Source organism: Corvus cornix, chromosome 1A (genome assembly GCF_000738735.6).
Source record: "Corvus cornix cornix isolate S_Up_H32 chromosome 1A, ASM73873v5, whole genome shotgun sequence".
Lineage (NCBI taxonomy): Eukaryota > Metazoa > Chordata > Aves > Passeriformes > Corvidae > Corvus > Corvus cornix.
This window is the reverse complement of record NC_047057.1, coordinates 30,081,079-30,106,341: the sequence shown is the minus strand read 5'-3', so window position 1 is coordinate 30,106,341 and position 25,263 is coordinate 30,081,079. Positions and strand designations below refer to the sequence as shown.

Sequence of the window (25,263 nt, the reverse complement as noted above, 5' to 3'; positions counted from 1 at the left end):
CGCCTGGAGGGGGCCGTCAGACTGGGAGGGACGTCGGAGGGACACAGACGCGATATTTTCTTTCCTTTTGATACCGCTGGCTTTTTTTACGTGATTTTTTTCTACCTTTATTTATCTAGGGACTTGTTTTCGCTGGCATTTCATAGTTGAGGGCTTTTTCCCTTGTAAGAAGTAGCAGCGGAGACAGGAGCATCTCGTTATTCCGAGGCTTCGGGAGAAACCCTCGCTTTCAAGCTCTAGGCGCAGAAGGTACGGCAGGGGCTGGCTGTTACCGGGCCGCCAGGAGGAACGGGGCGCCTTTTCGGACGGAGCGCGGCTCGTGCTTCGCGCCTTTGTCCGGCGGCAGCGCCCGGGCTTGTCGCCAAGACTCTGCCGGGCTCCGCCGAGACGCGCGTAGGGACGCGCCGCCGCTGCGTGGAAAGGTGGCAAACCCGCAAAGTGACTGCGGCGCGACGCAGTTCCGCCAGCGGTTTGCGTTTTTCCATTGAAAACGCTGGAGCGCGCGGTGTCGCCGGCGGGGAGGAGGGAGGTAAACACAGGGAGGGACAGCCGCGGGGCAGGAGGCTCCGGCGGCCGATGTGACAATCGCCCACCGGTGTTGCATCAGTCTGCTCTCCGCTATCGGGGCGGGGAGGCGGAGGGGGGAGGGGGCGGGAGTGCGGCGTGGCGGTGCCGCTGCCCGGGCGCGGCGCGGGCCGGGCGGTGCCGGTGCCGGTGGCGGCTGTGGCCGGGCCGTGGCAGCCGCGCGCCCCCGCCCGCCCCGGCGCGGGTCTCACCTTTGTCCGCGCGCCCCCCGCCCCGCGCGCCTGGTACTTTTCCACTCGGCGGCGGGCGGGGGCCGCGGGACCACGTGACGGCCGCGCGCCCGCTGCGGCACTGACGTCGCCTCCCGCCCCCTCGGCAGGCGCGGCGAGTCCCGCCGGCAAGGACAAAAGAGCGGCCGAGCCCCGACCCCGGCCCGCCAGCATGAGCAGCGCCGAGATGGGCAAGTTCAACATCTCGCCCGACGAGGACAGCAGCAGCTACAGCTCCAACAGCAACGACTTCAGCTACCCCTACCCCACCAAGCCGGCCGCCATGAAGAGGTGAGGGGGCTCCGCCGCCCCGGGGCGGGCGGCACCAGCCGGGAGCCGGCGGGGCTTCGTGTCTGCCGGCAGTCCGTACGGAAACACGGGAGTCACTGCGGCCGGAGACGGGCGCAGCGCTCCGTGCGCTGACACTGCCAGGTGGGGTGGTTCTTTCGGGGCTATTCCGTCGGTTTTTCCTTTTCCCTTTGAAATGGATTGGAAGCGCTGCTCGGGAAGTGAATATGCAAGTTGCCCCTAAGAGTCACTAATGGTGCAATGTTGTTTTGCAGCCACTATGCGGATATTGATCCAGAAAACCAAAATTTCTTGCTCGATTCCAACCTTGGAAAGAAGAAATATGAAACTCAGTATGTAAGTACCCAGCAATGACGTTCCAAATAAACAAACAAAAATGTACTGCCAGATCTATGTTCCTTTTAATTCTGAGATGAGTAATAACTTTCTATTAATTATTACCTATCTTCCTTTTCTCAGCATCCGGGTACTACTTCCTTCGGAATGTCAGTATTTAATCTGAGCAATGCTATTGTGGGTAGTGGCATCCTTGGTCTTTCTTTTGCCATGGCTAACACTGGAATTGCTCTTTTTGTGTAAGTATCTTTTGGTTCATCAAAAAAACCCCATCATTCTGGTGTGTAATTCATAATGGAAAAATACTTGGTGTAAGAATAAGACCCCTAGAAAATATCCAGTCATTTTCATAGGTGCAGAATAGCATTTTAGGATTTATGCCTTGTTTTAAATTTAAAGATTGTGATACCTTCAGAAGAACCTGCAAAAATTAAACAAGTTCACTGCAAGTTCTGCAACCCTCAAAAACATTTTACAGTGAATTTTACTTGACTTAGAGTTTCTCCATAACTGATAGACTTCCCCTGAAAGTTCCATTATCCAAGTCCCAATCAGGGACGTGGTCTCGCTTTTCTCAGCTGACATCATTGTGCCTACAGCGTTACAATGTACTTAACCAATAAAGTCCTTTTTATTGCTGTGCTTTCACTCAATTCTGCAAACTGGTTTCAGTTACACTTATAAAAATTTCTGTGTGCCTACAAGGGAGGGATGTGGAATAACCAGCATATCTTTATTGATGTGTCTACGTTGGCAAAAGCTTTGAGGTGTAGGACAGAACTACAGTAATGTAATTGGAAGTGACATAAGGAAACAGTTATGGACAGTGCTTTTAAATGTCTTGGGAAAGTACATTTTTCAGGTATTGGAGGCAGTTCAGCTCACACGACATGTAGGTAGCGTCAGTGACTTGACTGCAAATGAGTATCCACGGATATGTTTAAAGGAACTTTGTGTTTTTATCCTGGAAATAGATGAATGTGCTGAATGTTCAAGAACATGTGAAGAGCAATGTTTAGTTCAAAATTTCCCTGACTCTGCTGCCAGATTTCCAGAAAGTAGGTCACATTTACTTCCAGATGTTTCACAGTGTATCGGGTGGTGCTCAAGTTTCCTGAGGAAACTACCAGTGTGTAAAGTTCTGGCCTAAAGGATTTTAAGTATACGGTGATTTGTTAATCTTTTACTAAGATTTTCACTTGCTTAGATGATGCAAAACTGAAATAATGACTTAGCATGAATCTAGAAGGGATACTTCATCTCTCTATACATCAGTTTCATGCTCTAAAGATGTTCTGAAGGACATGTAAGATAATCAATGTAATGCATATTAGAATGCCTCTGAGGCGAGGAAAAAGGAGAATTTAAGGTTAGCTATTTGAACAGACTTGGGGGCCATTTTTTCTGAGGGAAAAAATGTTCAAAACTGTCAATATAATAATTGGGGACTGAGGCAATTTATTTGTCTTTTATTTCCAGATACTGCATTCAGATCTGTTTGCATTAGTGCTGTTTCAAAGACAAACTAGCTCATTACCTTACAAAACTTAGTGTAGATTGTATAGTTCTGAGGCAGGAAAGCAGTTAATCACAGGTGGTACTGAGGATTTATGATGACACTGAGGGCATTACAGGCATCTTTTAATAACTAGGTTACAGAATCAGATCCAGGTGCAGTCGATTAAGGCAGTAAGTTCTTCGAAGATACGGAGTCATTTGTGTAAGTGCTGTGACTTGTCACTTGTGTCAGCACTAAATAGATGAATAGAATGGTCTGAAAGGCAGAAACAGAGTGAGCTTCAAAGATGAGTTTGCTAACTGATCTTGTCAACACTGTAGGCAGCCTTTTCAGGTGTAGGACTGAGAGGTCCAAGGTCTGTGCTGTTTTAAAGTAGTGTAACCCTGGCACATCTCAGCTGTGCTGTTTCTAGTTGATGGCTAAGTCAAATGCTAGTCAAATGCTGTCAGAAATAGAGAGGTTTATTTGTGTGCATGTGTTAGTGTTGAATTGCCACAGTAACATAAGTTTCCTATACAGATCTGTGATGCTTCTCAGATCTCGTTTCCAGTTCTTTGTGCACCATTTACTAACTTCACCAACATTAAAAATGACACAAAAGGAAATGTACTCTGGGAAATGAAATTTCCCCTTTTTAAGCCATTTTTGATATGCCGTTTCTCAGGTTTCCTATAAAGCAAAATGCTTGTATTGGTATAAGAAAGACCAGGGTTTTTTTTTTAATGCATTGTAATTTTCCACTGTGTTCTCCAGCAGCTGAGAAGTCCCCCCTAGCGTGCCACTCCAGGAAGTGCATTTGTTGTGGGAGAGATTTGTTGTTGAGAGGTCGGAATTTTAGGTGATGCAAATGTGCTTCTGGAAATAATATGCACTGCCTGTAAAAGCTGTGGGGAAGATAAACAAGCCACTAGTGATTCCCATGTAAGCACATCTTTGAGGAAAGAAATTATTTTTAATGATAATAGATGTGTATTTCCATTTGAAAACACAGATCTCAATGAGTCTAAATTTTCAGTCAATTCTTTAAGGCTTTTGCAGTTTCATCCGTACATAAAAAAAGAATGTAACACAGGTTTAAGCTGAAAAGCTGATTTCTTTTAAGACCAAGAGCTAATCTTCACTTCAGCTGGTAGTTAGCTTCATGTTAGTTACTGTATGTTCAGTTGGTGCATGACGCACTGTTGAACAGGGATAGGAAGATGGGAGAAATACAGTTTCTTACAAGGATGCAAGGCTCCCCCCACCACCCGCACACATTCCCATTGATACTTTGTTATTTATATCAAGTGTAGCCAGTTATAATAGCCTGACACTTGGTGATGCTTATGCCACTTCCGACTGAATGGAATCATTGTTCAAGCCTACATTAGAATGTCTTTGTATGCCTCGGAAATGCAATTTAGTATAAAATCCTTTCTGCACACTGCATTAATTGGGTTTTCAGAATGCTTTTAATTGACCTTAGAATCTACATTTTTTTGCATATAGTATTTTAATATGGATTATGTTTATGTTTGATACACCTTTATTTAATAGGGTTATCATAAGTCATTTATGGCTATTACAAATTTGCATGTTTTTCTCTCCCCAGGATACTCCTGCTGTTTGTCTCGATATTTTCTTTGTATTCAGTGCATCTTCTTTTGAAGACTGCCAATGAAGGAGGTATGGCAAATTACTGTTTTACAAATATGTAGTATTTGTTTCTTATGGTATCTTTGTGAAACATGCCCTTCCAATGGGATATTTTGCTTTCTTTCAGGATCTTTATTGTATGAACAGTTGGGAATGAAGGCTTTTGGTATGGCTGGAAAACTTGCTGCTTCCGGATCAATTACAATGCAGAACATTGGAGGTGAGGACAAGATCTTAAAATGTCTGTACTGTCAATAGTAATTGTTCCCTGCTTATTCTTGGAGACTTATTTGTCACACAACATGTATTCATTAACTGCTTGTGTTCAAGTGAGGTTATGAAACATGTTATGTGATTCTTGCATCGTGTGGCATATTCTATATTTGTAATGATCTATGATGTTATTCACCTACAGCTATGTCAAGCTACCTCTTCATAGTGAAATATGAGTTACCATTGGTCATCAAGACATTTATGAACATCGAAGAGACCACAGGGTAGGTGTTAGAACTCCTCATCAGAGAAACTATTAGGAGAAACAAACACGGAGACTGTATATATTTTTATATGAAGACCACGTTCGGTACACCATAGGGTAGCTTCTTATTCAGACAGATACAGTAAGTTTTCCCTTCCCTTGAGTGCTTCACTTCATTTAGATCCAGCCTGACCTGGGAAAAGGGTAGAAAAATACAGGTATTGCATCATATTGCAGAAAGCTGTTCTGTAAAGAACATCAGGTAAGTGTTAATGTATGTACCAGTCGGTACATACGCTCAATAAGGAAAGATAAATGTCATTATGGTTGGTTTTTTTGGTTTTGTTTTGGTTTTTTGTTTATTTTCTTACTGCATTCAAACTGGTTTGGTCTGATTAATTTGGTTTCCTAGTATTAATATTGTGGGAAGTGATTAAATATAAGACTAAGGTGCAGCTATGCAATGACTGTCTTAAGGAACAGTTCTCAAAATGATACAGAGACTAAACATTGACCTAAACCACAGTTTATATGCCTAAGACTGGAGTGGTAGATGCCTTGCCATCTAGTCCTGGAGATACCTTGACTCCAGAGTGGCTTTTCTGCTTGGCTTTAAAAAGAGGTGCCTTGAGTAGGATTCATTTTATGTAACCATACCCTCTGAAAGTTAGATTTTGAGTTCATCATTACACTGGTCTTAGTATGATCAGTGGAGAAGGGTGACCCTCTGTAGTGATCAGCTCAGTGCACCTGACAGACACATTTTGTGCATCTCCAAAGAACAGTTGATCATATCACTCTGTATTGAGAGGGTGTGTAAAAACAAGATGCCTGAGTTCAGATGGATAGAGTTAAGTGCTATAAATCTCACTCTTCAGAGTTGTACTTCTGTGCCTTGTCCTGAAGTGTCCCAGTCTTGAGAGGGCTGAGCAGCTCAAGACTCCAACTTACAGCTAAGCCTGAGTTCAGAAGGTAGGCATTTTTCTGCCGTGTTCCCCAAGGGGTTCAAGCCATTTGGTGATGTTCATACAGCTTGCTGATATTGTCATGACAACAGTGCTAGCCATTATCTTTTTTTTTTTTTCCTTTTTTTTCTTTTTTTTTAATATACTCAAATACTGCACCCACCCTATTTACTTAGTAGTGTTACGTTTACAAATTCTTTGCTGGGAAGGTTCATTTCTCTCCTTTGGCTGAATTCAAGTCTATATTTTTCAATTTCTAAGAGAGCCCCTGGAGTAGCCAGTATTTAGAAGGGGGCTCGGAGGCAAATATTTTTAACTGTCCCATCTTCAGTAAAGAATTCAAAATTGGTTGCAATTCAAGAGGGAAAGTTAAAGTCTGTGAATCTCACTGGATACAGCTGCTGCTCTGCAAATCTGGCAGAGAAAATGAAGAACTTGAGATCTGTATCTTAAATGTTTTCTTGCTGGCTGGCACTAAGTAGCTGTACACTGATTTAAAGTAAATATTTTCTCAGTGCTCTGGCAATTGTGAACCCCATTTAACTGACTCTTTCCATGCATTGCTTAGGGGAGTCTGGGTGGCTACCATTGGCATGGATTCCACTCTGGCAGCCTGGGGCCTAAAATGTAAGCACTTACCTGTTTAAGTGTCCCAAAATAATGCTTACTGTAAAAGAGCTTCTGGAATTCTGAGACAATATTACAAATCTCCATCATTAAAATTTGTTTAGCAACTTCTAAAGTACTTGGCTATATTTTAAAACTGCACAATCCCATTCTTTACTCTTCAGCACGGAAAAACTTTGAAGTCCTTGATCTGAAAGTCCTGATGGCCTCTCTATGGGTATGCACAATAGCAGTGCATGTTCTTGTGATTGTATCAACTGAAAGGAGTTTGTGTTGTGATTTCTTTTAAATTTGCCACAAGTCTACTATATTTAAAAAAAGACAGCAAAAGGTGTATGGTGTTAATGTCCTATACATCTGAAGTTTCTAAAATACTCCTTTTTTACATCTAGTTATCCCAGGTAAAACTGAGGAAAGAGAAGATTGCATCATTTTTGCATTTACTATGTAAATCCAGAGCAAGTCTGTTAATTATTCTGTATTTCCACTACCATATAAAGGGCTATAACTTAGCAACTGAGTTTGCATATACGAATTTCCAATTAAATTCTTAATATTTTTGTTTACCTAAATAGTGTACAGTCCATTTTAAAATAAATACTGCTAAATTATATCATAATAGGATGTAAAGTATTAATACTTGGGAATAAATGCTTAGTGTTACTTTAATTGCTTAAAGCATATAGGATGGTCCTGTAGGACTTTGTTTTTATGTATTTCAAAAAAGATGTTCATCTTCTAATGCTCAAAAATGTTTTGTGAAAAAACAGCTGCTGCTTTTTACAGAATAAATGGCAAAAATGTTTTGAAAGAAAAAGCTCCTGAGGTTCTTACCATGTTTTCCCTACTGAAAGGGACTAAATGTGCCTCCAAGAGACTCCCAGTGCTTGTTGGAGTTTCCTCAGCTAGTGGGCTTGAGCTACTGCCTTACCTTCAGCCCTCACCTGTTTTTCTTTAACTCCCACAGGGCTCCCAACACAATTTTATTTCCATTCAGAGTGGAAACCCTGCTGGGGCCCTGCAATATTGTAACACACCTGGAGAGTTGGGAACCAGCACTTAAGAAAATTACTATTTTTTCCATGATTGATCCCACTTGACTTTTTTCTAACCAATCATTTACTTTTCCGTCTTCTGACTTACAGATGCATATTTTTTTTTATAAAAGGACACTAAAGGAAAGGCACAATGCAGGTTTGGGGTGAGATAAGAAGCTATTGTAGGGTGTTAGGTCCATATAGGAAATTATCCTTTGTGACATCAGGTAGTGCATTTTTTTAAGGAGCCATATGTTGTAGAAGATAAGAGTGAAGACTAAACTGCAAGTGTAATTTTTAAATACTTGATTACTTAAAAATATTACCTTCTTTTCTGCAGAGAGTGGTATCTCAATGGTGACTATTTAGTGCTGCTGGTGTCTCTCATCCTCATTCTTCCCCTGTCCCTACTGAAAAATCTAGGTAAGTAGTAGAGAGCAATCAAAATAAAAACCCATTGAAAATACTGTGGGGAAATGGGTTGATGCAATGTTTGAGTCTTGAAATGCTGTGTGAATTAACAGCTGCATCCAAACTTGTCTCTTGGGACTAATTAGTGTTTAGGTATTTGCTATCAGTCTTCCTGAAGAAAGGAAAAAAAATGAAGACAAGTATACTAAATAACAGATGTGTTTGTGGAAAATGAAAGGACGGCAGATAGGATGGGTCAACAGTAACTTTCTCTTTCTGTTCTTATCCCAAAGTTTGACCTATTTTGGTCAATAGTGGAATAATATAATGTTACCAGCTATCCTGTAACAGCCTTCAAAGTATAGGGCTGCAGTATTGGCAGTATCTTTTCATTTTTCCCAAGGAGTAACAGAATATTCATGCCAGATGCTTTATCTGAAATGGCTGTAATTCAGTGGTATATGTGAATAATTCAGTTAACACACTATTTATTCAGAGAATCCTGTAGTGGAACCTTAATAACTGAGAGTCTCAATGTGAATTACTCTCTCAAATTACTATTTTCTAGAAGTTAAGTAAATCAGTAAAAACAGAAGGAAAAAGGCCAGGTTATCTTACAGTGCATGCCATTAAAATTAATCCTATAATTATTCTTAATGTGCAATAAACAATTCATATAGTTGTTGCTGTGGGGTTTTTTAGTTTGCATCTTTTTCTTGTAAGTTAAAAAGTTTACAGACTCACCGTATGTACAGACCCTAATATGTCTTTCAGAACTTTCAGATCTGGGTTGAGATTAGCAGAAAGTCAATGAATAATTAACTTGTTCTGTGTAATGCTAAGGAAATGACAAAAGAGATCACTGACAGAATATATTTTGTCATAATGTTTTGACTTGAATGGTCTTTCTGTTTATTGTGTCTTAGATTTTTTTAATCTTTTTTGATCACAGGGTATTTGGGCTATACCAGTGGTTTTTCCTTACTTTGCATGGTCTTCTTTCTGATTGTTGTAAGTATAATCTTCTAAACTTCCAGCACTTGTAAAACTGCATTTAAAAGTGAAATTAAACACTGTTTCTAAAAATTAATGTATGTTGCATTAGTCAAAGTAATAAATGCATGGCTTTATTTGTAGGTAATTTGGAAGATGTTTCAGATTCCTTGTCCTATGGACAGTGTCATCATGAACATGACATTAATTAATGCAACGGTGGCACCTTTGGTACATGAAAATATAACAACTGATGATATGTGCAAGCCAAAATATTTCATCTTCAATTCACAGGTAACTGACTGAAAATGAGATGCTCTGTTGAAAATAACTGAGACTAAGTACTTAGCAGATAAATTAGGTCGTTTTCCTTTCAAGCAGTTGCCCAGATTTAAAATTGGGATGTGTTAAGGCTTTCTGTTCCAATAGACTTTGGCACTGTTTACCTCCTGCAAGACTGGGTGTTTCTACACGCCAAATACACAGAAATTTGTGGAGCTTGAGGTGCCTGTTTGAGTGGCATAAACCACCTCTCAGTCTTCAGCACAGCATTTCTCAAGCTTTCTCAAGGAAGTTTAGTGAAGCATTTTAAAAAGTATATTGCAGAAGAAAATGAAGAAAACTGTAAAAGTTTGAAAATAGGATATTTGACTTGTTCCTAGTCACAAATCCTTGACTCATGAGGGCTCCCAGTCACAGTGGTGAATCTCCACATGTGTAATACCCAATACCAAGTTCAAGATACAATGGCTTAAGCCTGTGGATTGCAGAACATGGTTTTGAATGCAAATACATTCAGCTTAGCATGGGCTTCAGTGACATTTGAGACTATTTGGTTCCTCAGGGTCTGGGTTTAAGAAAATACGAACTTGTTTTAACTTCTTCCAAAGTTTCCATTATAAAGAACAGCTGGTATTTATCACAAAATGAGGTCAAAACTGAAGAATCTACTGATGATTTTTTAAAGTAAATTTCTAATGTCTGTTGAGATACTTAAGAAACATACTTTTTTTTTTTTCAGACTGTTTATGCTGTCCCAATCCTAACATTTTCTTTTGTCTGCCATCCTGCAATTCTTCCTATTTATGAAGAACTGAAAAGGTAAGTGTGAGATATATATCTGTAATTTCACTAAACAAACAAATCTAGTATGAAACAGTATGTTCTCACTACTAACAATGTTGCTTTTTCTTACAGCCGAAGCCGTAAAAGAATGATGAATGTGTCCTATGTATCTTTTTTTGCCATGTTCCTCATGTATTTATTGGCTGCTCTCTTTGGATACTTGACGTTTTATGGTGAATATTGCCTTCTCTGTTTACTTTTAAATTATTTATGTTCTGCAAACTCACAGTATTTTTTTTTTTTTAATAGAACAAGCAAGCATTTACTATGCATTCTAAATATACAGTATTAATTGTGCTTTTTTTAGTACTTCTAAAAGTGCACACCCCAAAGGAGATCAGTAGTAGAATTAGGCCCAAGATATAGGATTAAAATTGGATTAAACCAGATTCCGTGCCTTCAAGTCATCCCTGTGCAAAATGGATACATTCTTACAGGACCTCTGGAGGCTTTCAGTTCATATTGGTGTCTTGTAAAATTTGCTTAGAATCTGGAGCAGAAGCACATGTTTAAGAAGTATGTCAACTAATTCTATTTAAAATACTGTTTTCTTTATAGGAAAAGTCGAACCAGAACTGCTTCACACCTACTCTGCTTATCTGGGTGCTGATGTTCTCCTCCTTATTGTGCGTCTTGCTGTACTTATGGCTGTAACCCTCACTGTACCTGTAGTTATCTTCCCAGTAAGTCATTTGTGTCTTGCTACCATTTTTTAACACCTGTGCTGCTGGAGTCATTTATTGATTTGGCAACTCCTGTTTATTAATTGAAGAGTTTTTCTCTTAACTGAAAAAGGAAATTTATTCTAATAAGCTTGATGAATTATAGCTATACTGTTAATTCAGTGAAGATGTAACATTTACTAAGCAGTAGATACAAGTACATTCGGTTAAATTGTTTTCCTGGTATGGTTGTATTGGGGAAGTGAAACAGATTTCCCCTTTTATAAAAGTACTTACAGTGTTGTATTATCAGCTTACAAAAGCCAGCATGTTTTTGTACATACATTGTGGACATGATCTGGCCATTTATGTGTATATTGTTGAGCAGCGTCCTTAGATGTTAGAAAATTTTCCGGAATTTATTTTTGTTCAAGCCAGATGTTTTTCCTTGGTTTTTTTCTCCATATTACTTTCATCTTTCACCTTCTGCTAAAATCTGAAGTATTTGGGAAAATGATGTTAAAATACTTTCAGAAGGAAGGTCTAATTCAGGTGACAAATCACTGTCTTCCAAAATCAAGACTAAACTGTATTTATTTTTTTTTTCCCCCCCCCCTCACCCCACCCCCACCTTCCAAAGATCCGCAGTTCCATTACCCAGCTGCTGTGGGCAGGGAAGGAGTTCAGCTGGTGGCGTCACTGTTCCATTACCATTTCTCTTCTGGCATTTACCAACGTGCTCGTTATCTTTGTCCCTACTATTCGAGACATCTTTGGATTCATTGGTAAGCACTTTCTTCTCAGATCAAGCAATCTTCCACATTTCAGAAAAAGCAGTTCCAGTCTAATTAGAGTATGTTTACCTGTTTATGAATATTTATTTCTGTGCTTTTTCTCTACAGGTGCTTCTGCAGCTGCCATGCTGATCTTTATACTTCCTTCTGCCTTCTATATCAAATTAGTGAAGAAGGAACCAATGAAGTCAGTGCAAAAGATTGGGGTATGTATAGACAAATATGTAACTACACTTGTTTACAAATTCAAAGCAAAAAATGTAATTGTGTTCTTCATGATTTATGAATTTTGAAGTCCTGGTGAAAGTAGTCAGTGAATTGACATTTACTATTATCTTGCATAGTTGCCAGGAGTTGCATAGGAACTCAAAACCAAGGAATTGGCCATCACAAGACTCAGTTTACTTCAGTGACTTCTCTCAGCCCGTGGCCCCCAGTCTCAACAGTAGCTGGGTCATTCTGTTGCTGTTAAGGACCAGATTTCAACAAAATACCCTAAGAGCTGTATTTAAAGAGTCTCAACATCCTTCAAATATTCCTTTAAGAGTTATTTATGTAATCCTCCCCATAAAAGCCCACCTCTGCCAGTTGTTCGGGTTATCTTGATTGTTCTTGGTGTTCTTACTGACTATAGACATAGTGACTCATAATGAAATCAGACCTACTGAGGCAGAGTCAAGATAGCACAGTGGCATAGCCTGACTGGTATGAGCAGCTACATTCACTTCCCTTAGTTGAGGGTGGGGTCTGCTATACTGAAAATAAATGTACTTTTTGATTTGAGATAGGACCCCAAATATGAGGAAGACACTTAGCTCCTTGTCATTGACTTGATCTCTGGTCTCTTTTACTCTGTCCTCCGTGAGCAATGGCATTTGTGTTATACATGGGCATGAATTTATAGGTGTATGTTGTGGTGTTTACCAACAGTGTCCTAGCAGAATCTGAAATACTTCTTTTATGTTTTCTTTTTCAGGCTTCCTTCTTCTTTCTAAGTGGTATACTTGTGATGACTGGGTGTATGACACTGATTATTCTAGACTGGACCCAGAATGTTACATCTGATGGCCATTAACTGCCCTGGTTTAATCTCTGTAATACTCTACTTCAAATGCCAGTGTTCACTCAGATACCTACTGAGAACGAAAATGTGCTATTCAGCTTCCTTTAAAAGGCAGATTCTTTGTTGATGGTTCTTCTGATTGTAGAATATCTGAACTCTGTCTTTAAGAAACTATTCTGCATGATGGAAGTGGATATTAACATCAAACCACGTGAGTGTCTGGCTGAAGGAAGTGACAACTTTATTCCATTCCAGAGAATGGACAGAACTCTCTGTAGACTTTTATCAAGCCATGTTTGGCTTTCATCATTGTTACTTGGATATTTTGTTATTTTACTTGAATGTGCCTAATGGAACCATTTGATGTGAGAAAGAACTCTTTAATTTACAGCAAAGTGTTTAAATAACCAATGAGAGAGCGAGAGAAAGAGAGAAACGCTATTATTTTTTTGTACCAAAAATTCTTATAGACCTCAAAAGCACTATTTTGACTTTGAGAAACATTTTTCTAAAAAGAAGGAAAAATAACATAGAAGAGCTCAAAAAAATATTTAATTAGTGTTCTAAATTAAATTTAGTTTGACTTTCTTGATCTCTTCACTCGTGTCACCAGTGACAGGACCCAAGGAAAGGGCATGAAGCTGAGTCAGGGTAGGTTTAGGCTGGATATTGGGAAAAGGTTCTTTACCCATAGGGTGGTTGGGCACAGGAACAGGCTCCCCAGGGAAGTGGTCACAGCACCAAGCCTGACAGAGTTCAAGAAGTGTTTGGACAATGCTCTCAGGCACTTGGTGTGGTTCTTGGGGTGCCCTGTGCATGGTCAGGAGTTGGACATGGTCATTCTGATGGGTCCCTTCCCACTCATTTTATGATTCTGTAGAGGCATAATTAGAAGAAATTTTATTTTAAAAATGCTTCTAATGACCAAAACAGAAAATGAGCCAATTCAGGTCCAAATTCTGTGATATTAAATACTTCCCATGAAATTCCCTTAGTTCAAATGAGAGTGAAAATAATTCTGAAAATCCTTTGTCAGCTTATGTAAGTAACTAGAGTTACCAAAAATGGTGTGGAAATGCAAATTTTCAAACTTTAAAACAACCCACCCTTTAGAAAAGGGTGCATTTGAGAAAAGCATAGTTAATCTAAAATTGTAAAGATGGCATCGACATTTTCCCTTCTTGAGGTACTCAGTAGTGCAATTGAGTAAAACAGGGTTTGTGGTTTTTGCTTTTTTGGGGTTTTTTTTCTTTCCTGTTGTAGATAGAAACTGAATGGCACTGGAGCATATGATGCCATTACTACAAAACTCCCTCCTCACGTTCCCTTGATTAATAATGTCCATTGTCAGTTGTAACAATGTTTGTTGGGATTTTTTTCTGTCCAATCTATCTTGAAACACTCTGTAGGAAAACAAAAAAGTCCTGATGTAGTCTTCTAGTTGTATAATATTCAAAAACTGTACAGTATTTCTCAAATTCCTCATCCATTATTGGGTTTTGAATTACTTGACTATTCTGTTTCTGAGTCAAATCCACAAAATAACTGCACCAATATTTCATGCTTGGTACAAACTCTCTTCACATATGCAACTGGGATTCCTCTTCCAATTTATATTGTATAGTAGTATTAAAGATAACCTCATAGGCTGGATAGTCATCTCATACTTGTTTGCTTCAGAAATAGATAAGTTTCTAACGAGCCCTAGCAGATGAAACAGGTGCTGTATGGTTGTGATGAGCTATTTTGTTTCTAGTGCATGTTTACTCTTTCATTCTTGTCCCAGGTTGAAGAGAGGTAACACTTGTATAACAGCGTACTTGGCTTATAAGAGGTTCTCAAACACAGCAATATTGGGTACAAAAGCCTAGATAGAGATTATTAATGAAATAGTCATGGCAATGTGGTCAACTGTCTTCATCTGACACGATGTTTTAGAAATCTGATTTACAAAGTCTGATTTTACTCAGTCGTCGTGTCAGAGAGAACAAGTAAAGGCCTGTAATCCATTGAAAAAGCAGTGCCTGAGACTTTTTTGCTCTTGTAGAATTAATCAGAAATAAATCTAAACAATAGTCACTGTTTGGCAGATAATGTCAAGCTCTGCCCAGCCATTTAAAATCTTTGGAAAAACAACTGCAGGTATTTTGTATTGATACTTCTGCATGACTGTAAGTACTGGTCACTAAGACTATAGCGTAAAACTGTAATGACAAGTTAGATTCCTCTTGTGTTATTTGTATTATTAATTCAGTGGTACTCAACTGGCAATTAATGATCCTGGAGTCAGCACTAATGCTCCTTAGGTACTTCTCTGCCTCAGGTACTGTACATCCATGGCTAACTATCCCATGTTACCTGATCTCCACAGAAGTGCTGAGCATGTGCCTCCTCAGTACTTTGGCAGCTTTTCTTCTTCCTCCACAAATGTGCAAAGGTGGAAGAGGATTAAAATGTTGTCTACCTTTGAGCAATTTGTAGCACATAAGGGATGAAGCACTTCCCTTGCCAGCATTTAAAAAGAGGAAAGAAAGTGAGAAGTATCCTCCTTTCTCGCAGCAACTGTAGAAGAGGAAGGAGTTGTAAGTGAGGAGTTACTACAAAGTCCTCCTTGGCAACCAGAAGGGAAGAAGATTTTTGTGATGACACCTCATAGCGTATTGTACTTGTCACTAATTCTCTGAATGTAGCAATTTCCAGATTATACATTGTGTGTTACATAATTTGATGACTTGACTCTCCACCTGCAACAGTTGAGTTCCACTTGGCTGGGTCGATTTCCAACGAGTGATTTTTTTTTTTTTTAATTATTATTTTTTTCGAAACCTGTCTGTTTAAAGTTACCTACATTACAAACCACCTAAAAGAGCAGCTTCAGTATTAAACCACTTTTCTGTCACCTCAGTTAGACATTACTGTCTTCCATGATATTTCAGTCATAAATGTAACATGTTATTTATAAAGCATTAATCCATTAAAACTAAAACTATTTTTCAATATTTATGATAGTCTATGTACATAAATTGTATGTGTGTATATACTGTAAGTATAATGTATATAATGTAGGTTTTGAGTCCAGGATTTATGTATATATTCCTCTCTCATTACTGATTGTTACATCATTTCAAGGAGTTGTCCATGTTGTACATCTGTGTAACAGCTGTCAAAGGAAAGAGCCTTTTACAACAAAGTGTAATGCTTACAGAGATGAAAGAAGTGTGTTACGCCTAAGGTGTGTAAGAAAACACTAAGATTGTATTTATTACAAATGTATATGTTGCAATAAACACAGGAATCACTTGGGTCCATAGAAAGCATTGTTCAGGTTCGTGTATACTTTCTCTCCAAAATTTACCATGGATGTTACGATTTCCTGAATGCGGCAAGTTAACCACCTCTGCGCTCTAACACTCGTTAGGCCGCCAAATTCGGGCATCCTGCGGTACATCCGTGTACATATGTAAATACCACCTTATTGGTAGAGGCCAGCAGTCTAGCTACGGTTGCTGGCTGGACTGGTGGCCAGCAACACAGTTTCAATGAAACATTGTATGTTTGTTTTAACTGAAATAAAGAAAGAGATAATCCTAAGCCACCGTGTGATGTTTTTCTTGGGGGAGGCAGTTGGAGGATTTTCTTTAGAGGTGATGTTAAAAGCGTACCTTTAATTTCATGCATGTTTACCTTACTGAGCACTTTTCAGGAAAGGGGGGGAAAAATGGCATACAACTACATCCACAATTTAGGACACCACAGGGGTAAAGAGAACAAGTCTGGGCTTTAAAATGAGAGATTAAATTCTACAAGGAACCTGCATTATGTAATTTCTTTTGTGGAAAAGGCATACCTGGAAAATAGACCCAGTGTGTTAGGTCTTATAGAAGTGTAGTAAGTGAGTGAGTCTTGCTAAAATCCTATGTCCCTTTCCTTCATTTGAATCTCCAGGAGAAGAACTGCTCATGTAAAGAATTTCAAAACTGGTATGTCTGGTTTGCTTCCATTTTGGAAACTGGTAAAAACCAAGTGCAGCATATGTGTTCTTGGTTCTCAATACATCTATCAAGTCATATGAATATCTGTCCCAAAAATTCAGAATTGGGTGAGAGACAGTGGAGTTGCAACTCAGTGTTTCATGTGTACAGGAAAACACCATACAAAAGGAGTATTAAAGGATAGGTAAATGCTCTGAAATTAGGAAATGCCTCAATTAAGGTTGCATTAATTACAAGATCGCATAGTGGTTTCTTCCTGGAATCCTTACTTAGTAGCTGTTCATTATTTTTTTAAGATGCTTTCTGTGTGTTTAGTGTAGGTAGTTCATCATCCTGATGAGGGATGAATGCCTTCATTCTTTCTAGTTCTCATTTTAATGTCATCTTTGTGAAACACAGATTACTCATTTTCACAGTGTTGCAGGCCTTTAAGGTGTTAATCAGTATACAGCTCTGGGGACCTGGAGCGTGGAGAGGCAGCACTGTGGCACAGCCACGTATTTGAGTCCACAATTTAATGTCTTCCACATGTTCAGTTTTGTATTTCAGCATTTGCTTACATGCATCTGAAGCATAACTTCAAACAGGTTTTGCGTGATGATCATTCTTGAAGCTAGAACCCTAAGCACCAAGCTAGCAGTTTGGAAAGGGTGATCATGTCTGGAAAGGCTCATTCTCATAAGGTGCCTGCCATCACACACTAACTTCGTAGCAGTGCAGAAGCCCTTTCCCTAGAATGGTGCTTGACAAGCTGAACAATTAAGCTCACCCTTACAATTAGGCAATTCCATCAACTTAAATAACATGAGAAGTAGTCTTTTCTACATCTTACTTCTCCCCAGAATGGGAAGATTGCTCATCTTGTGAGATGAATGAGATGGTGCAATGATTTTAAAACAGGAACTGAAATTACTTTGGGACAATGTCTAAAATTCTGTGCTTTGAGTCTCTCTACCTGTCACAAGGTCTTTGCTCTAACTTGTCACTTCAAGTTTATTCACAACGCTGGGCTTTGTGAATGCCTTGAGGTCTGTCCAGGAGAGAGATGGCACCTTTACTTTCTTCTAGTTCCCCTGAAATTTGCTTCTTTCTTCCACCCTGACCTTGCCAAGTCTGTCCTGTCACAAGGTCATGCCTAGCCATCTCACCCCCAAGTGTTCAGACAGCAGCTGGATTGTATCAGGTCATGTCCTCTGGTCCCCTGTGGGTTAGCTCATATCCCTGTTTGCAGGCTATCAGCCCCCATTCAGTCTGTGTGCCCGGGTCTCCTTTCCAGAGACACAGAGCAGAGTGTGGCCAGTGTATGCCCAAATTTCAACTCCAGAAGAAACCAATATGCCAGGAGGCAGCCTCCATTCCTTCAAGAACTGTGGACATGCCATCCCATCTCCAGTGTAGATGTGCCCAGCACCAGTTTCCTTGGCCTTTCTACTTCCAGTCTCTTTAAGAGTGACAGTCCAGACCTCACCTGCTTTCACATGCATTTCCTTCTGTCTTCTTGCACAACTGCTTTTGGCTGTCATAAGGTGACTCTTTGTCAACTCTGTCACTCTTGCTTGACAGTTTGCCAGCTCCCCTGGAACACCACCTCTTGAAGTTCCTCTTGCAAGCCACCTTCCTTCATCCCACCACCTTCCTGACTATGTGCCTGCCCCAGCCCAGCACAAATCCTTCCACATTTACTTTACCCAGGCACAGCTGGAAATATATTCCTTTGATTTTTCTAGTCTCTGCCCACCTGGTCTCCTTATGGCCACCACTGTAACTACAAGTCCTACTTTCTTGCTCTCTGGCCACCCCTCCAGCTCTTCAGGAGCCCAAAGAAGGCCACTTCTACACTCTGTTCAGGCAACCCTTGCCCCTCAAGCCTTTGGCTGAGCATGAAGCCCTGAGGCAGAGGACAGAGCAGGGGAAACTTTTCCAGGAAATATGATTTATTATTTTACTACAGGAAAACATACTCTTTTCCCTGATTTTATTCTCAAATGGGCTAAATGATTTTGTCTGATTGTTCTTCCACAGAGATGCACAAAAAACACCCCCTGCTGCAGTTGCTCATGATGGAAAATGTCAGGAGAATCATCTGAAGCTAGGTACCATTTGAAAGAACAGAAACATACTCCAATACTAGAGCGGTCAGGTAATCCCAGTAACAGGTGGCATAACCAGCCATGTTTGAAAATATTATAAAAATTAGAAATAAGGGGTGATTTTTATTTTCATTAATATTGACATATAGAAAATGGAGGAAAAAAAAGGTAATTGCAGAACATAAATTGATAAGTGATACATGCTGGATAGGTACTAGCAATAATGTAGAAACTCAGTATGTGTCTTGGAAAAGAAAGGTAGTTTATATAACTAGATTTTTTGTGATCTTTAATAGTCTTCTTCACATCATCTCCAAACAGCTCACATTGCAGCAAAATTAAATGGAGCCAAGTGAGGTGCTCTGAGTATTCCCAAACGCTGAGGAGTTATTCGGCTGGGGCTAATGTGGTCAATCACACATCTACTTTTTGTTAAAACAAATATCAGTTCCTGAACCTCCAATATTGCTCCTTCCTTCTCACTGCAGTGAGATTATTTGATGCACTGGTGGAATGTACCTTGGGGCTGGAGCCCAGGTGACTACACAGAACAGACAGACAGGTCCAATGAGAGGTGGTATGAACCATCCTCCGGGCACCTCACCCTGCCTGCAGCGCTGTCACTTGGAGGTCCCACTCAAACCCCACTGAGGACTCAGGCAATGAATAAAACTGGCAGGAGTTTCTGCTGTGGGCAAGACATAGGGAGCATCCCCCAGTACCATGGTGTTGGGGTTTTAAGAGATCTAGGTTTTTTTCTGTTAAAGGAATTTTCCCCCATTCTGTTACTATGACGATAAATCGCTGGGTGCTTAAGAGTAGACAAAAGGGCCTGGCCACTCTTTTGTTTCACCTGGGTGTGGGTGCAGTTCGCTCTCAGCGTCCGGAGAGAGAAGCTGCAGAGAAAGGAGCTGCTGGTTCCTTTTTTCGGCCGTTTTTTCTTTCTGCTGGAAACAACGCCGGGATCCCAAAAGCCATTTTCCCTGTCCTGCTGGAGACCGGGCTGTGGCTGCCCTACCCCGCTGCTGCTTCGAGCTTTCGCTACGCTGTAGCCCTGCTCGCCCTGCCTGCCTGGGCCTCCGTGGGGTTCTCCCATCTGGATACATCTCGCCTGCCACCGGGATTTGTGTTTGTGCCTGCCGCTCCAGCCTGCCGCTCTAGCCTGCCGTTCCAGCCTGCCGTTCCAGCCTGCTGTTCCCGAGAGTCCGGGATCGGCTGCCCAGGGGTTTGTGAAGCCTTTGTTCCATCCCTTCCCGGGATCCCAGGGCACCGGTGCCGCGGGTTTCCCGAGCTCGCTCCGGAGCGCCCCCTGCAGCCGCGGGGGAACCATCGCACCTGCCCTGCTCACCGGGAGCCGCCAGCGCCCCTGCCGGCTGCGAGCGGAACTGCACCCGAGGGGAAAGGGCCCGACAGCCGAGAAGGCTGGCACTGGGTTTGTGTTTGCTGTTACTGCCATAGTTATTGTTGTTTTGTTTGACTGGTTATATACATATATATATATATATATATAGTAAAGAACTGTTATTCCTATTTCCCACATCTTTGCCTAAAGGCCCTTGATTTCAAAATTATAATAACTCAGAGGGAAAGGGGTTACATCTGCCACTTCAAGGGAGGCTTCTGCCTTCCTTAGCAGACACCTGTCTTTCAAAACCAAGACACATGGCTGAAGAAAACAATGAGGAAAATGCTAAGATGGGGATCAAAAAGACCACAGCAGAGCCTCAGCTCTGTGGAAATGTGAAAAGCAGCCACAGAGAGCATGAGCAGTTTCCCCTCTTGGTCCATCAGAAAACAGTGGCAACCAGGAGACCTCCAAAAGATTGGTTTGAAAATAGCTGCCCCTAAAATACTTGCATTTGTGCTTACTTTTCTGACATGAGTAGGGAGGCATCTGCTGTGAAACTGTTGCTCTGTGAGGATTACTGGACTTAAATGAAAATTACATATGAGGGATGTTTTTTTCTGGGAAACAAGTGAGGAAGTTCCTAAGAACACCAGCTGCAGGAAACTGAGCTGTCACAAGAAACTGCTGAAGTTACCAGGGGCCAGGGCTGGGTGCAGGTATTTCCTGCCAAAGAGCAGTGCCAGGAGCAGCAAGGTTGCTGCATCCTCCAGCCTGCCTGCAGAAATGGAGCTGAAATGTCTTGAGAGCAAAATAATTACAAAATCTGCACTAACACAGATTAGTGATTAACCCACGGCAATGGTCCATAGCCTGCTGCCATCACCCAGCTCAGAGGGGCTGCATGTTTTCTGCTTGTGCCAGATTTTGGCACTTGCTTTCTTTCCAAAGGTCTCTCTCTCACCTTACTGCAAAGATGAAGTTTCCAGGCACAAACAAGGCTTACATTCTTCTAAACAGATTATTAAAACCATGGGTTTCTCAGGAAACATTTTGTAGTAAATGAGTCCTGCTTAATGTAATGATCATAATTTGTCTGCATGGACACACTGGGAACAGACATACAAGGGCCATTCCAATCTATTTGCACTTAAATGGAAAGACAGTAAAAAGTGAAATGGGGAAGTGAATACAAGTTCCTGTTTCAGTAAACCAGACAAGAGCCAATACTGATTTCCACACCTGCATTGTTTTTTTCCAGTCCCAGAAATATCCATGATTCTCAAATTCCTCTCACACATTGTACTATAGAAGACTGTACTCATGCTAACAGTCACTGCAAGCTGGCTTTTAATCTTCATTTCCTCCATGAGGGCATTCATTTCAGGTATGCTGTATTTCACATCCTGGCTCCTTCAGATCTTATACAGTTAATGTGAACACTGAATTGATTTTGAGACCTAAGTGCAGCAGCCTTTTTTTCCCCCAAGACCCAGCCCTAAGTACTGCAGTGAGTTCCTATAAACTACCAAAGAAAATACAGGCCATGTCACCATCTGGGTCACACTGTATTTCAAAACCAAGTTTGTAATTTAATATAAAACAAATGTTTTTGTTTTCTTGCTGCCACAGATTTCTACCCATTGTGGTAGGTCAAATGCAGCATTTCACTACTCCTGCACTTAAGAGAGCCGGTTTCTGTCTTGTGGTTAAATTTCTCAACACATTTAAACAATCCATATCTTGGATCAACACACTGCTTATCTCCAAGTCCCAGTGGAGAAGTCCTATGACGGTTATTATGTCTGAGCATGGCTAACTACTAGAATATCCAGCTGTCCTCCCCTGCAAATTTTAGTTTGGCAGGGAACATCAGTCTTCTTCTGCATTTTCTAGCAGCAGCTTCACCAAAACTAAACCTCTGAAGTATTTCCTTTCTTACTCGAATATGTGTTGGGTAAGTGTTGGAAAGAAACAGACACAATCCAGAATCATTAAAGAACCATGAAACCCTTCTGAAAAAAGCATCAACAACTGCTTAGAGTAACTACTTTTATTGCCTTCTTATTTTTATAAATACTGAGTAAATTAAATACATGGAATCCAAAGTACTTTTACAGTTTATTTTGTTTCTGTCTGTTCTGCTGTTATCTGAATCAAGCTGCCCATGTGAGTCAGACTCTTCCCTGCTGAAGTTACTGGAATGGTGCTTTCCCTGTCTGTGCACAATTAGTTATTATGCACAGTTCAATAACACAGAGATAAACTACAGAAGTTCCTCTGCAGAATCTTTCCTGCTCTCATTTCTCTCACTCTTCTTCAGACTAGTGTATTGTAGCTTTCCCTTCCCCCTCCACTACAGACGCCTAAGACCACTCACTTTTCTAATTCTCCCAAGGTTTTTCAAACTCTTGGCACTTCTTTTCTTCTCACAAATAAATGTCTTTGCTTTTCATTTGCTTTGTAGCTTCCCATATGATCTTTTCATAGACTGAAAAGATGAACAGATTTCCAAGTGGAAGTACATTGGTCCTTTCCACCTAGTCTAACAAATTGACTGCCATGTTTTATAGAAGTACAAAAGAGGAGGAATATTTTAAAGGCTCGGTGGTAAAGAAGCAGTGAGAAATATTGCAATATCATGGTAGTGACTATGAAAGCCAACTGATGCATTAATGTTACTAAACTATGGATTGCATTTGGCGCTAAAGAGCATAACTGAAAATATAACTGCACAAAGTTTTTTCTGCATCCTCCTGCTGCAGCTTGGCCATGCTTACCTGCTGCTCTGCACACTGATCTGGCTTGCAAATCCTCAGAGTTTGTGCTTTTTTCATTAGCCGGTGTTTTTAGCCATGAGTCCACTTTTCCCACAGCCTTCCAGGGAGCTGGAAGATGTGGAAAGCTGGCAGATGCAGGGGCAAAGAGGTGGTCAGGCCACTGAGCTGACTGCTGCCCAAAAGAGAAAGGTGTCTAAGACAAAAAGTCAAGTGTGTGCTAACAAACGGGCTGCTTGATCATGATGGCTGAAGGGTGGGAATGAGAGCTGCCAGCAGCCAGTTATCCTGCACAGGGAAAGGAGCTGCCACTGCTGGCCAAGCATCCATCACAGTGGGCTCTGCTGGTTCCTCAGGTCTTCTCATCCTCCCCAGCATGTTCACAAGCAGGTCAGTGTCACTGAGAGCTCCCACAAGCAGGAGCGAAAATGTAAACAACTGCATTTTTGGAGTTGGCAATGGGAGTCGCTGAAGCACAAATCTCAGGGGAGGAAAGCAAGCCAGAAGAAACACATGAGACAACATGAGGCCTGGAGAGGAAGAGAAAAGGAGAATGATTTCATAATGGTGAAGAAGAGAGAAAGTAGACTCACTGACAAATGAAAAGGGAGATGAGAAGAATGCCTGTGCAAAACATCAGAAACCCCAAAGTGATTTCGTGGTTATTTGTTTGTGTCCTTGCCTTCCCTGAACAGAAAGGGAGAAAGGACTTTGTGGAAAAAATCCTGGATAAGGTACATATAACAAAAAGTGTGAAGAACTGAACATCAGCCAGCAGAGCCTGTAAAGCAGCTCAATTAATAAGTATTCATAATCATTTGGAATTATTTTGAAATCATGTGAAAAAAATAGTGGAGAAAACTGTATGTGTTGACAGTCTCCAAGGGCAACCTGAGTCACTACTTAGCTCTTGTTACTTAGTGCCCACAAGGCTATCTTCTATCCCACTGGCACATTAACATAAGCAATAAAATAAATCATTGTAAGCCAGAACCTTTCCTGCTGACTCTGAGCAATTACCAGCATTTATGTGCTCAGTGAAATCAAGGGGGTAGCTTGTTGGAGTAGCATGGAGGTCCACATCACCATTTAAACACGGATTCTTAAGAGTGGGTAACTATTGCAAACAAGCCAAAATAGGGATGACTAAGATTTTTCAGACATTACTTGTTTCTGACTCGTAGACAAAGATACATAAACCTTTTCCTGTCCTGGTTTTCAAGGTGACAATGAGGAAACTAATGGAAAACAAAGAAGTACTGGTTCCTGGCACAGCAAAGTGTCTCAGGGCAGCCAAGAAGTGCTGGGCGGCATCGGCTGGTGTAGCCCCGCAACAGCCCTTACAGGCAAACTGCAGGCAGAGCATTCGTCCCTCTCCTAAGCAGCTACAGAGCAAATACACGGGCACGTGTGTGCCTCTCTCCAGAAAAGGGTTCTCTCGCTTTGTAAAAAGCTTTTATACTGATGAGTTTTGGTGCTACAAATAGAAAACGTAAAACTTACTCATTCCCTAGGGAAATAGTGAGCCTGATCCATAGCTTGGAGGGATCCTAGGATTGTTGCTCTATGCCAAAATATACCAGTGATGATGTAGGCTTTTTTACTCACAATCAACTACAATATTTTGAATCACAAGGATCTTGTAAAAATTGCAAATCATAAACACGGTTCTGACCTTGAGTTAGAAATTTCACTTCCTGAAAATATTTTTTTAAAAAATGGTAGGAATGATGTAATTTTCCAGGAACCAGATAGGAAGGAAAAGAGAGTAAGTATGTTTTCTGGCCAGAAGATTGATGGTGATACTCACATTTGAAGGGAGGAATTTGCCTTGACTCATAGGAAATATCTTTGTTCTTGGGGATTTAAAAACAGCCTTTGTGGAACAAAATAGATGGCCTGAACTATGCCTGTGTTTTGAGGAAGGATAACTTTGCCTATTGAAAAGAATAACAAGGTGAAGAAGTATGTTAATGGAATGTGAGGCCATTTTCATTTTTCTTTATAGTTGGCTGCACCAAAGGCAGATGACAGTGGTGAATTACTTTAAAGATCATAGCAACACAGAAATTGCAAGAAGTTTAGATTTTGAATAGTTAATTTGGATCATGTTGCTGTTGCCAAGTTGTTCACTTATCTGGAAGACACAAAAATGGATAAATTCTTTGCTTTGAAGAGATTTATAGTCTTAACAATGGCGATCTCATGTGATATTGGTACTAGCTGTCACACATTTACCTTCACTTTTTTTAAACAAACCACAAAGTTAACACGGATTAATTGAGGCACAAACAGAAAGAGAGCTGCAAAT

At 40.8% G+C, this 25,263-nt stretch overlaps 1 protein-coding gene across 2 annotated transcripts; it reads left to right on the top strand.

Annotated features, from left to right (window-relative positions):
- The first annotated feature begins 169 nt into the window (after positions 1-169).
- On the top strand, positions 170-16,339 carry SLC38A2 (solute carrier family 38 member 2). 2 transcript variants are annotated; one of them, XM_039570596.1, is made up of 16 exons: positions 170-249; positions 905-1,085; positions 1,358-1,439; positions 1,563-1,678; positions 4,550-4,623; positions 4,721-4,813; positions 5,009-5,090; positions 8,041-8,123; positions 9,064-9,122; positions 9,249-9,398; positions 10,126-10,205; positions 10,302-10,402; positions 10,788-10,912; positions 11,532-11,676; positions 11,794-11,891; positions 12,662-16,339. In XM_039570596.1, exons 2-16 carry the CDS (start codon positions 967-969, stop codon positions 12,758-12,760), a joined length of 1,506 nt encoding a protein of 501 aa, XP_039426530.1. In that variant the 5' UTR covers positions 170-249; positions 905-966; the 3' UTR covers positions 12,761-16,339. The 2 variants fall into 2 exon arrangements, with proteins under 2 accessions (XP_039426530.1, XP_039426529.1); XM_039570595.1 differs by having other exon boundaries at positions 11,532-11,891.
- The last annotated feature ends 8,924 nt before the right edge of the window (positions 16,340-25,263 follow it).

What these genes read in the sequence shown, in the direction of transcription:
- SLC38A2 (XM_039570595.1), top strand. Translation starts at nt 967, where the DNA reads ATGAGCAGCGCCGAGATGGGCAAGTTCAACATCTCGCCCGACGAGGAC. An exon ending in AGAAATATGAAACTCAGTAT is followed by an intron (nt 1,440 to 1,562) that starts GTAAGTACCCAG and finishes TCCTTTTCTCAG; the next exon opens with CATCCGGGTACTACTTCCTT. An exon ending in TGGATACTTGACGTTTTATG is followed by an intron (nt 10,403 to 10,787) that starts GTGAATATTGCC and finishes TTTTCTTTATAG; the next exon opens with GAAAAGTCGAACCAGAACTG.